Source organism: Mixophyes fleayi, chromosome 2 (genome assembly GCF_038048845.1).
Source record: "Mixophyes fleayi isolate aMixFle1 chromosome 2, aMixFle1.hap1, whole genome shotgun sequence".
In the NCBI taxonomy this organism is placed as follows: Eukaryota; Metazoa; Chordata; class Amphibia; order Anura; family Limnodynastidae; genus Mixophyes; species Mixophyes fleayi.
Window position 1 is genome coordinate 55172880 of NC_134403.1, and position 13795 is coordinate 55186674.

Sequence of the window (13795 nt, forward strand, 5' to 3'; positions counted from 1 at the left end):
GGCCCGGGCCCTCAATGCCAGAATTTATTTCATTTTTTTTTTAATCCAAAGTTCTTTTTTTTCCTTCACAGGTGGGAAGGGGGGGGGGGGGGGTGCTTCGGCCCCTTTTGCTGGGGGGGGGGGGGGCATAGTGTAATGAAGAAGGGGGAGGCATAAAGGCACAGTGTGATGAAGAAGTGGGGGGGAAAGCATAAAGGCACAGTGTGCTGAAGAAGGGGGGGGGGGGGAGAAAGCATAAATGCACAGTGTGATGAAGAAGGGGGGGTGAAAGCATAAAGGCACGGTGAGATGAAGAAGGGGGAGGAAAGCATAAAGGCACAGTGTGATGAAGAAGGGGGGTGAAAGCATAAAGGCACAGTGTGATGAAGAAGGGGAGATGCATAAAGGCACAGTGAGATGAAGGGGGGGGGGAAGCATAAAGGCACAGTGTGATGAAGAAGGGGGGGTGAAAGAATAAAAGGCACAGTTTGATGAAGAAGGAGAGGTGAAAACATAAAGCCACAGTGTGATGAAGAAGGGGGGATGCATAAAGGCACAGTGAGATGAAGGGGGGGGGGAAGCATAAAGGCACAGTGTGATGAAGAAGGGGGGGGTGAAAGTATAAAAGGCACAGTGTGATGAAAAGGGGAGGAAGCATAAAGGCACAGTGTGATGAAGAAGGGGGGGATGCATAAAGGCACAGTGAGATGAAGAAGTATGGGAGAAAGCATAAAGGCACAGTGTGATGAAGAAGGGGGGGAGAAAACATAAAGGCACAGTGAGATGGGGCGGGGGGGAAAAGCATAAAGGCATAGTGAGATGAAGAAGGTGGGAGGAAAGCATAAAGGCACAGTGGGATGAAGAAGTGGGGGAGAAAGCATAAAAGGCACAGTGTGATGAAGAAGGTGGGGAAGCATAAAGGCACAGTGAGATGAAGAAGTAGGGGAGAAAGCATAAAAGGCACAGTGGGATGAAGAAGGGGGGGAAGCATAAAGGCACAGTCAGATGAAGAAGGAGGGAAAAGCATAAATAAAGGCACAGTGTGATGAAGAAGGGGGGAAGCATAAAGGCACAGTGAGATGAAGAAGGGGAGGGGAAAGCATAAAGGCACAGTGAGATGAAGAAGGGGGGGAAGCATAAAGGCACAGTGTGATGAAGAAGGGGGGGAAGCATAAAGGCACAGTGTGATGAAGAAGGGGGGGAAGCATAAAGGCACAGTGAGATGAAGAAGGGGAGGGGAAAGCATAAAGGCACAGTGAGATGAAGAAGGGGGGGAAGCATAAAGGCACAGTGAGATGAAGAAGGGGGGGGGGAAGCATAAAGGCACAGTGAGATGAAGAAGGGGGGGGGGAGCATAAAGGCACAGTGTGATGAAGAAGGGTGGGAGAAAGCATAAAAGGCACAGTGTGATGAAGAAGGGGGGGAGCATAAAGGCACAGTGAGATGAAGAAGGGGGGAGGAAAGCATTCAGGTACAGTGGAATGCAGAAGGGGGGAGGAAAGCATAAAAGCACAGTGAGATGAAGAAGGGGGTAGGAAAGCATAATAAAGGCACAGTGTGATGAAGAAGAGGGGGAAGCATAAAGGCACAGTGTCATGAAGAAGAGGGGGGAGCAGCATGGCACAGAGTGATGAAGGAGGGCCAAGTGAAGGGGGGGAAAGCAGCATGGAGGACGCAGTGTGATTAGAAGGGGGCACAGCGTGGTTGTGAGGAAGGGGCACAGTATGATCATAAGGAGGCACATTGTGGCAATAATGAGGGGGCACAGTAATGTGTGTGTGATGACACAGGGGGCTTGTGGTAATTGTGTGTGTTATGGCACAGGGGGCTTGTGGTAATTGTGTGTGTCATGGCACAGGGGGCTTGTGGTAATTGTGTGTGTCATGGCACAGGGGGCTTGTGGTAATTGTGTGTCATGGCACAGGGGGCTTGTGGTAATTGTGTGTGTCATGGCACAGGGGGCTTGTGGTAATTGTGTGTGTGATGGCACAGGTGGCTTGTGGTAATTGTGTGTGTGATGGCACAGGGGGCTTGTGGTAATTGTGTGTGTCATGGCACAGGGGGCTTGTGGTAATTGTGTGTGTCATGGCACAGGGGGCTTGTGGTAATTGTGTGCGTTATGGCACAGGTGGCTTGTGGTAATTGTGTGTGTCATGGCACAGGGGGCTTGTGGTAATTGTGTGTGTCATGGCACAGGGGGCTTGTGGTAATTGTGTGCGTTATGGCACAGGTGGCTTGTGGTAATTGTGTGTGTGATGGCACAGGGGGCTTGTGGTAATGTAGTGTGTGTGAGGTAGGTGGTGGCTAATTAATGGGTGCAATTTTGTTTGTGGGACAATTTAATAGTAGGGACTATTAATTGAAGATGGGGTGGTTTGGAGGCTATTGAATGTGGGGGTGAGTTTGGGGAGAATGAGATCTCTTTATTAAATGTGACTATGTATTATTGAATGCCAGTGATGGTTGCAGGAAATAGGTATATTTATGAAATGTAAATACTATTAATTTATTGTTGGGGCTGTTTGCAGGGAGGGAAATTGGTTTATTTATTAAATGGGAATACTATTATTCTAATGTTGGGGCTGGAGGAAGGCCTAATTATTAATTGTGGGTGCTAATGAGTTAACGCCGGGGCTGGTTGGAATTTTCTAAATGTACCCATTTTTTTCCCCAAATAGGCTTCCCAACATTCCAGGATCCAGACAAGCCGCAACTAAAGAAAGAAGCAGCCACAGGTGGTGAAAGTGACATGAACAGGTAGGAGAGAGCAGGAGAGTCTGTGAAATGTTGTGATTCTAGTGGGACGATCCAAATTTTTGGTGAGTGTTCTGCCCAATGTAAGGGGCAGGCCAAGACTGTGAACTCTTTATGTACACACTGCATTCTTTATATACTACAATATGGTGCTAGGTGTCCTGAAAGTCAGTAGTGCTGGGATATATGTCACACTCCGGCAAGCGGGCACTACACCCTTGTGGCAATGGTGTACACAACAATGCAGGTTTTTTTCTGTAGGAGAGTGGCCTAGTAGTTTTCACCTGCTAGCCATGCCCCAATGGTATGACCACACCTAATATCAGCGCAAAGTTTTTTTATATTGTTCTATAAGGGGACTACATCAAGTTGTTGTACCGGGGCCCTGAATTTCTCTTGGTAGCCCTGGCTACCTCTGAGGATCCCACGAGTGTTTCCCCAATGAGTTCATTGTTTGTTGAACCTCTGGTATCAAGCTGAACTTGATACAAACCTTTACCTGAACTCTAGGGGTAAATGTTCTTGATGAATATGTATTATGGTTGGCTATTTGACGTGTTTCCTGTTTGTGGATCTATCTTAGACTGCAAATACATAATTTACTAATCAATCAGCTTATTTCCCTGTTATAGAACACCTTCCATACCTTCATCATCCACACTTTTCAATTTTCTTTCCAGGTCTGCAATTGTGTTTCTCATTTCATATATTGACAATTCCAACATTTCCCTAAACAAAATAAAAATAATGCATTCAACCAATAATACTGAAAATGTAAGCCCTGTGTATGTTATATTGTTAATAGTCAGACAAAACAATTAATAGTAGAACTAATTAATTCAGAATCATATATAGGTTTTTATTGTGCAAAATGTCTCATGTGAAAATAATTGCATCTTAAGAAGGAAAAGGAACATTATATATTTCAAGGGCCTACATTTGAACTTTGCTCCTTCAACAGTACTGTATATTAATGACAAATCATTAAGGCCTCAATGCAATTATACCTTCTGATCAGGGCTGAATTTACATAATTGGATCCTGTAAGTATGTGACCTCTGGAGCCCAGTACTCTCACGCTCCATCCATGCACTCTTTCTATGACAGAGGAGACTATAGTGGCACTACCCAGCACAATATATCCTCTGCCCAGTTAAAGCATAGTTCACAGGTTTGTTCTAAAAAAAAATATATAAAAACACCCACCTGCCCTACCTCAGTAAACCTCCATTAGTTAATTATAAACCATAGAAGGAAAGGCATGCTAATCAGCCCCTGGTCGCCTAGGCACTGGACTGCTGATAGAGAGGAGACTGTTACAGGGTTTGGGAGTCCTGGCAGACCCAGCAAATCAAGCATACATGTAAGTACAATTTAATTTTTTGTATTAACTGATTAAATGTCACCTAAAACTACATTACTAGTTTTGGTGGAGTATTTCTTTAATCCAGTCACCAGTATTTATGGCATGGGCTATAAACATCACTTGAAGCTGTCTATGTGGGCTACTTATTATTGGTAAAAAGAGCATCACATGTTTCTAATGCTTAAGCATAGATAATTGTTTATTATTATTTATGTGTAAAATTTAATACAAGTTTTTTTTTTATATATTTTGTTGTTGGAATAAATGTATCTTAATATTGGAGCTGCAGTTGTCTATATCTTTTTCTCGCTTGGGGGCCAGTTTATCTAGGGGTGAAAGCCCTATTTCTGGCTAAATGGCTTGTTTTCACTTTGCACAATAACCCTGTCAATGTTGAGCTTTTGCATGGGAGAGTCTATTCATCAAGTAACTCCTTAGAACTTGCATCGAGACAGTACTTGTACGGACACCTCAATAAACGTAATTTTGATAAATAGGTCCCTTAGTGTAAATGGCTTAATAATTTTCACTGTGCTCCTAACAATAAGCAGCTACATTATCACTAATCAGTGAGTTCTAGCTCTATTCTTGAGAGCTTCAGACTGAGTAATACTGAATTAATTGGTAATGTTGATTTTTGTTTCCACCTTCTACTGTGTCACCTCACCCCCTGACCCCCAAGTTGCCTCTCCCCATCTTCCTCAGCAGTTGGTCTGAAGTTATTTAATGCAAAGGGAGAACAGGTTGATGCGAGTCTCCTGAGCTTTCAATACTCTGCTGGTGACTGAAAGTTTGAGAGCAGTAGGAACAGGAGAGGCACAGGAAGGGTCGCCCTTTCATGCTCCTATTCATTTTACTGCATCTGTACTCGTACCCGTTCCTGCAGTGAGTGACCAGTGACCCGAGGGTCTTCATGGTAGGGAGATTCAGGTGGCTGTCTACAAGGGGGCAGAATGGCCTGCATGATATTGACCAGAAACAGCAATTCCAAATGGATAAAACAAGAGAAATACCTTAACTTGTCATGCTATTTTTGTACCACTGATTACAAAACATTGTCATATGTTTACATTTACACAGCACAATAAATGTTTCTTTTTGCATGATAGTGTCCCTTGAATTTTAGTTATTGGCATTACTAATATAAGTTACTAAATAAATTCCCAAGTTATTGCCATTGTAAAATAAGGAGGGATGAGGTCAGAACATTATCAAACTGTAGAAATATGTTATGTATACAATAATTGTCAAACTCAGATGAGAAATAAAGCTTAGGCTAAACTTCATTTTAGGTGAGTGCTAAGACTGTCTTTATTTGGAATCAGGCCTGCACTACCTCTGTGCTACCAGAAGTGCTGATGTTATACCTGTTTCTCCCTGCAAGGGGATAAGCCCTCATCATCTGATCTGGATCGTGATCACCTGTGTCTGGCCTGTTTAGGACTGCCCTTTCCAACACACTATTGCCAGTTTGTTTATTACTGCAGCTGGTCTTTCTGAGTAACTCCTGTGAGCTGGTCCTGATTATCTGACTCCTGTTTGTTCCACTGTTTTGCACCTTTGTTTTGTGACCCAGACCCCAGCTTCGTTTTACTTTGCTTCGGTCTTCTCCCTGGTATTGTTGTGGATCTTCCAACTTCTGACCCTAGCTTGCCTGACCTTCCTCCTGTCTAATCCTGTACCTGCAGTTAACCTGTTGTGCACAATATCCAGCTTCTCCAGCTTCCCTGCCAAACCTGGTAATCCAGGTATGCTGCCTCATCTGCAAAACCTTGTAATCCTGGTATCCTGCTTCGTCTGCCAAACTTGGTAATCCTGGAATCTTGCTACGTCTGCTAAACCTGGTTTCCTGCTTCGTCTGTTATTATTTGTTTACTGTTGTGTACTGTATCACCCTGTCTAGTTTAATGTTTGTATTTTGCACGGCGCTGCAGAAATCTTGTGGCACCCAATAAATAAAGGATACTAATAAACCTGTTATCCTGCTTCATCTGCTTAACGCCTGTGTAAGGGCAAGGTTGAATAACTTGCTTGCAACCAAAGCTCTAAAATAGCACCCTTCCTGCAGGTCATTTTGTAACTGCTGTACACCCATGGGAAAAGTTGTACATATTGCACTGTACTATGACAAACAGAAACAATGGTGGCATGTGTACATGAGTCACTGATGCCATAGGGAGCTAGCTGTTAGAAATCTTCCAACAGGAAGCAAGTGATTTTGAACCACAGTCGAATACTACCAATCAAGTCTAAATTGCCCAAGTAGTTCATCCATAAAAAGAAAAGGAAGAGGGTATGACTAGAAGCAGCTACAACTTTTTTTTAAATCATTGACATCAGTTCCTGCCCCAGTAAAGTTTATAAGTTATATTGCCTACATACAAAAACTAGAGTTAATTTTGTCAGAAGCCAATTAACCCGGTGTTATGTTTTTGGAGTGTGGGAGGAACTCGGGGCACCTGGAGGAAACCCACACAAACACGGGGAAAATATACAAACTGAGTATAGATGCTAACATGATCCAAGTTGAAACCATGGCCCCATAACTGTGATGCAGCAATGCTAACCACTGTGTCACCATGCCACCAAAAGCCTTTACATAAATGAAAATATGTGCAATTAGAGCACATTTCCTTTTACACGCTTTTCTTTAAAATATGTATGTAGATACATACAATAGATTGGGAATAATGCACGATTATACTATTTGCAGGTTAGAATATTGTATCGGTCATCAGAAAATATATTGTTTTAATACACACTTGTAAATGAATGCAATTTATATCATACATGCCAACTCTCCCGGAAAGTCCGGGAGACTCCCGAAATTCGGGTCAGTCTCCCGGGCAAGCTGGCATTTCTCCCGCATCCCAATTTCACCGAGAATCACGTCATTTAACGCGATTCTCGGTGAATCACGCCATTTTGGAGGGCAGGAGGGGACGTTGACGAGGCCAATCGCGTCATTTTGGCCCCGCCCCCCGCGACGCAAGTTACGTTTTTGCGGGGGGGGGGGGGGGAATGACGCGATTGGCCTCATTCCGCCCCCTCCCGCCCTCCAGTCACGCCCCCTCTCCCCCTCTCCCGGAAACAAGTCCGGGAGCTGGTAAGTATGATTTATATGGAACACTAAAACAGTTTGAGGAACACTGTGGCATGCAGATAACAGTTAGCGATGGTGGTGCTTTAGATCAGCCTTGTCTCCAACATAATCATCTTCTCACACATCTAAAAAAAACAGTTTCCAGTTTGTGAAGGCAGTGGGAAATGACTCGGTAGTGTGGAGTACAATGAAGTCATCACACCTAGCACAAGGTTGTTTAGAAGATCTACTGACTACCATCAGCCACTGGACCCAGTAAGTTTAACTGTCAATGCTGTCAACTGTCATGGTTATTGCCATCACAGTAATAATGACAGGCGACACGAGTGTCCATGCAGTATGAAAACAAATCCCTTCTCTAGAACCAGAAGAGGACAGAGGGTCAGTTAAAATAACTGGTGAAGGACAGTTATGGTTGACAGTTTTATCATTTATACTGTGACTGGTCCATGTTTTGTGTCTCCACCTTCTGCTATAACTCCTTCTTCCAAAAGTACCATACCACAAGTAACTGCAGAGAAATGCCAGTCATTAATGACTGTTTTATTATTGTCTGCCTTACAAAAGCCACCCCCAGCCACTGCAGTTGTTATTCCTCAATCTTACGTAGCAAGTGTACCCCACACCTCTTACATTGTAAGCTCATTTAGGCAGGGCACTTTTTACCTTGTGTTTCATGTCATTACATGTAGTCTGTTTGGGTCATGAGCTGAATAATATTTCAGTACTTTATAAATAAATAACAACAACAATAATAATAATAATAATAATACTGGCAGGCTAATTGGCTGCTGACCTAAATGGACCCAAGTGTTTTTGGTCTTCTGTGGTAGAAAATTTAGACTATCAGTTCCAATGGCACAGGGACTAATCATCATCACCATTTATATAGCGCCACTAATTCCGCAGCGCTGTACAGAGAACTCATTCACATCAGTCCCTGCCCCATTGGGGCTTACAGTCTAAATTCCCTAACATGCACACACACACACGCACGCACACAGAGAGAGACTAGGGTCAATTATGAATTTTGATAGCAGCCAATTAACCTACTAGTATTTTTTGGGATTGTGGGAGGAAACCGGAGCACCCGGACTAATGTGAATTATTACGTTTTCTATACAGTGCTGCATAATCTGGTTGTGCTATATAAATGAACAATAATAAGGCAAAATCAATATGTCGAGAACACAACATTAACAATAAGAACATGTTTCTTCCAGCTCTCATATTGAGTTTATCTGCAAGGTGTAGGACATACACATGCTTATGTGTCACCCTTATATTTATAAATAACAGTGTTGATAACCATTTCCACTGGCAGTCCAGCAGCAGCCGGAGCATAGTGACACAAGCTGTAACTCTCCAGCTGTTGTGCGAACACACACGCTCCACCTGGTATGCTGGGACTTGTAGTGCTATGGTAGCAATACAGAGTAATCGCATAGGTGCAGTTAATAACCATAACCAAAGAATCTTACTTCATTTTTCTCTCCACCTGCAGCTCGTCAATGAGCATCTGGTCATCAGGCGGTGCCCGAGTCCTCTCCATCCTCCTCTCCCTGTGCACAACCTGGGGGAGGGCACTGTGGCTGGTTGTTGCTAATGCGTTGCTATGACTACCGGCTTCCGCATCACGTGATGTGGGGCTTACGCGGCTTCCTACGTGCTGACGTGTGGAGCTCGTCACGTGACGCTAGGAGAACTTAACCATGTGTGTGCCGCCGGTAGCGCTGGAAGGGTGATGGTATTTACTGTCCTGTGCATGGCGGCAGCGACAGGGTTACTTCCCGGTGACGTCACTGCTGTCTGGGCGGCTGATGTGAAATGGAGAGCGAGCCCCTACGAGCGTACTCTGCAATGCTGGCTGCACTGGGTAATGCTGCGCAGCTATGGAGAATAAGGGAGGGAAGGGGGTATTGCTGCAGCGCAGGTGTATGTAAGTCAGGGGGCGATGCCACCCAAAGAGATGACAGATCCAGGGTCCATCAACCGGATGAGTACCATACCTCCAAGGTTGGGCCTATAATGAGGCGAGTGGCATGGGCATCATGATATAAACAGTAAGTGGGCACCCCTTAGTGATTCATGCCTGAAAGCAATCGGTGTGTACGTTTTATGTCAAGGTTTCCATCCATTCTCTGTGCCAATGAAAACCATCTTTCATGGATGGTGCCACATTTAAAATGTGTTTAACCACAATTGGATTTCATGCTTCCAGGACATGCTGTTAAATGAGAGCTGACACCCAATTTATTTCTTCCTGGTTACATATTTTAAATATAACTGGTAATGTTCTCCGTAGTTTTACTTATTAGGTTACAACAGGGCGTTTGACTTGGTGGCTTATCAAGTGCATACTTGCCAACTCTCCCTGAATGTCAGGGAGACTCCCTAAAATAGGGGTGATCTCCCTCACTCCCTGAAGAGTCTGGCATTCTCCCTGATGCTGAGCCAGTACAAGACGTGGTTGGCTTCGCCATCTGTGGCATGATGACACAGTTTAGAAATTGTGACCTATGTCCATGTATTGATGCCTATGGAGGTGGCCATTTTCATGGAGACCAAGATTTAATCAAAGACTGACAGGTAAGACAACATGACTTCAGTAATGGAGACAGAAATGTAAAAGACACTTCAGTCTCTAGAGATTCATTAGCTGCTTTTATTTAACGCATAGTTGCATACTCCCGGAATGTCCGGGAGACTCCCGCATTTCTGGGAGACCTCCCGGGAGAGCAGGGCAACCTCCCAGTTCTGGCCACCGCAATAGATAAGTGGTGGGTGCACGGGGCTTAAGGACGCAAATATTTTGTCATCTTAGCCCCAAATGATGCGATTTGTCAAGCCCCGCCCCCGCACGTCCACCTCCCCAGGATCTCCCTGAAGCCAACGAGGAAAAGTTGGCAAGTATGATCAAGTGTTGTCTAACACCCAGAGCTTTCTGTTCAGATAATTTGTCTTTAATATAATTTTTCCTGCAATCATGTTTCTGTGTTAGATAATATTTGTGGACCACTACAATTACAAAAAAATAAGTGTGTATCCTCTCCCCATATACCCATTGTTTGGGTCCCCTCTGAACCCACACAGTGACTATAATACAGCTGCTCTCGGCTGTTGGACATGCTCCCTTCTTAAACAACTAGGACGAGTCCTCTAGTAAACATGGCTCCTGCCTGGGTTGGAAGCTGAAGGCTTTTAATTGAGGGTTCTTATTCACTATTTGTAGGAGTTTGTATCCTGAGCCCAGGTCTCACAGCCAACACTGACCACTCTCCTCTACTGGTTATTAGTGCTGGCAGTGAGATGCTGCCATATGGTAATACAGCACCCAATGAATACATGAGGGAAGGGGTGCCTAATTCACAGGGTTTTTTACAAAGGTGTACAATACTTTTAACTACAGTCAGCATAAACCTAATTGTATGAAAAGCATTAATATTTACTCCTGTACTTGCAGAGACACTAACCAGGGAAGCCACTGTTCTGACTGAACATAATAAGCGAATTAGAGAGTACAACATGACACTGGAAAAGTTAAATACAAGCTTTGATCAGGTAAGAAGTCGTAGATTGGCTATTAATGTGCAACTATTCTCACTAGACTGGAAACATTACGGCTAAAACTTCATATCTTCCCCAGGAGACACTCTTACTAGTATCTTGTGTATTTGCGTGTCCACTCTCAAATGTCAACAAAATGATTCCCACGTTTCATTTAAAACCAGAGAAAAACAAGCCCGCGCTTGGTATATCCCATATTGTATGTGGTACCAGCTGCGTGGCAATATAAATGCCCATATATGTATACAAAACAAAAAGACAGTTGTCAGCGCTTATCCTTCACACTGCATATCTGTGTGTATCTAGCAAAATGAAAATATGAGGTATTAGTTTATATTTTGATCAAAAGATTTAAGCCTGCATCCCAACGTCAAGGGTACCTCATTATATGCAGGTCCTACACTGACATATATGCTTTAAACACCATTAAAATCAGATGCACTCACCTCCCAGGTATAGGGGTTTACATCTAGCAAGGGCTGGCTTGTGAGCCACACCCAAATGTGCCTTAAATAGGCTTAATGGACAGCTGCTATGACAAAAAGGCAATATTTTGAAACAAAACCAGAGAAAAACAAGCCCGCGCTCGGTATATCCCACATTATATATGGTTCCCACGTTTCATTTGTTAATTTTCTTCATGTTTGTTTTTCACCATTCCAGCTGAGTTTTTGGAATATCTGAACTAAATTAAGTGATGTAAAATGGTACCAAAAACAAATATCAGTAGTAGGTGCAATTCTCTCTCTATTTGGAAAATTTAAAAAGAGATATGAAGAAGTGGTAATAGGACCTTTCCTGTGCTTGACGTGTTGTATTTTTAGATTTTTTTTTTTTTTTAAATGACCTCTGATTAATTAAGCTACAAAAGCAGACATCTTAATTGTCTCTACTTTACCCTGATTTTGCTGTCTGTGATGCAGCAACACCTAACTTCCAAATACACAATAGGTTAAGAAATACTCTATTATAATTCTGATTCTTGACAATTATTTGATAATTCCATCAGTCATCTTACAGAGACTTGTATGGTTTATTTCCACAGGTCCAGGCCAGACTGGTGCGTGTTGCAGCTGTAAAACCAGGTCACACCCACAGCAAAACCTCAATGTAAACCTATTCCATCATAAGGATCATTTAGCAGATTTATTGTGATTAGGCTCAATATGTAAATCTTCGTGTGTTTGTGTATATATATGAATTTCAAAATATTTAAGAAAAATATTGATAAAGAATAATGGGCGTTTGGAAATGAGCACAGATGTTATTGCATAACATGATGTGCAATGCATCCCAATATGAATTCAAAGCCGCATTTGACTGTAGATAAACAGTTTATAAAAATTGGTATTTTCTAATAGAGCATTGACGGTAATGGAAAGGTATTCTGAAACACTATTTTTTGTTTTAAAATTAGTACATGCTTTTCATAGTAATACTTGCTGAATAAAACAATGGTCCATCCAGGTGTGTGATGAGCTGTACCTTTCCATTATATCCCATCATATTATGTGCCCTTATCTAGAGTCGGACCACTTATCGCAATCATTCTTCAAAACATACCTGTAGCCAGTCTGTGTATTACACCATTAACATTAACACAGGTGTATTTTAGGTTAGCCTACTCCCGCTTGTTGATGTTAATTTGTAACAATGTTTCAAATAGGAGCCACTAGCCCAACATTTAACTAATCTAACTAATATTCTTATAACAGTGCAAATCAAATAGGACAAAGTAATAATCCTAAACGGATGCAGGCAGACAGCGGTTTAAAATACACATTCTATGAATGTATCGAAAATTTTTCATTACAATTTTGCAAGTGATACCTGAGTTTCAGTAGTATAACCATCCTACAATAAAGACATGGATTGAAGAGGAACCAATAAGGAGTTAGGTGATGTAAATGGTAAATCTAGTACAAACAAGGCACTCCAGTAGGTTTGAGGAACAGGCCGGTAAATGAAAACAGATACGGTTCAAGATAAGTGCTGTGTTACATGTCAGGCTGCCTACCCGATGCCCGGCACACTTACCTGTTCCCGGCCGTCGTCGTCTTTGTTTCTGCGCAGAACCCATCTATTCATCTCTGCTTGCTTCCTATTGGCTGACTAATTTTGGCGTCTGATGTCTATTCTTCAAGTAACCTGCTAGGTACTAGACGTGGCTCCATTGCTCCTGCTGGGTGTTTTCTCTTCTTTGGATTGTATCCTGCAGTAACCTCTTATCCGCAGAGCTGACACTCATCTGTGAACTCTGCCACTATCCCAGTGGTAATCTGTTGTCCGCTGTGCTGATTTTTCATCATTCCTGTGCTAACCTGTTATCTGCTATCGCTGATCTCTCTTGTATATTCCCCTATAGGGTTTCGCCTGCTACTCTCCGTGAGGGCCGTGACCTGCTGTATAGACGCAGCTAAGACCAAATCGCCTCTGGTGAAAACCGTCTCCCCGTTAGATTCCACGCCTCACTAGAGTAGTGCTAATCTAGGCAAACCTAGGATCCAAATTCCTAAACCGTGACAGGCTGATAATGGGAATGATTGTGTTTACAGTGTGAGAATATAATATTTAAAACTCTTGTATTCTGTTTAATAACCAGAAGGTTTTCTAAACTGCTTTTACTCTGCCCAGAGACGAAAAGTAATTTTTCAATATGGAGACCACCAGGTACGTTTCTAAGATGAAATTCAACCAAAATGAAGTTAATTGTTACAATGGCTAATTGTCACATGCAAGCTGCTTACAGTCCCATAGTAACATAGTTGATGAGGTTGAAAAAAGACACCAGTCCATCTAGTTCAACCTATTTTGGATGTCCTGCGATCCTGCACTTATATTTGAAATTGATCCAGAGTAAGCAACCGCCAATCTGTTTCAATTGTGAAAATCCCCCCAGACTCAATATTGCAATCCTATTTTTACCCTATATCCACTACTATCCTTCACTTTGATTAACGGTCGTATCCCTGGATACACCTTTCCGCTAAAAATTTGTGTAACCCTTTTTTAAACATATCTATTGA

General features: G+C 42.8%; 1 protein-coding gene and 1 long non-coding RNA gene across 2 annotated transcripts in view; one reads left to right on the forward strand and one right to left on the reverse strand.

Moving 5' to 3' along the window:
- Positions 1 to 8892, reverse strand: part of CCDC169 (coiled-coil domain containing 169) — a 73338-nt gene extending 64446 nt beyond the window's left edge. Inside the window, exons 1-2 of the mRNA XM_075199002.1 lie at positions 8684 to 8892; positions 3380 to 3462 (exon numbers count right to left, since the gene is read on the reverse strand). Of these exons, the coding sequence (XP_075055103.1) occupies positions 3380 to 3462; positions 8684 to 8754 (154 nt within the window). The 5' untranslated portion in view covers positions 8755 to 8892. The remainder of the gene's footprint in view (positions 1 to 3379; positions 3463 to 8683) is intronic.
- Positions 8893 to 8904: 12 nt separating this feature from the next.
- On the forward strand, positions 8905 to 12618 carry LOC142140972 (uncharacterized). The gene is made up of 3 exons (XR_012688592.1): positions 8905 to 9078; positions 10666 to 10763; positions 11815 to 12618. It is a non-coding gene; the product is annotated as an uncharacterized LOC142140972 (long non-coding RNA).
- The last annotated feature ends 1177 nt before the right edge of the window (positions 12619 to 13795 follow it).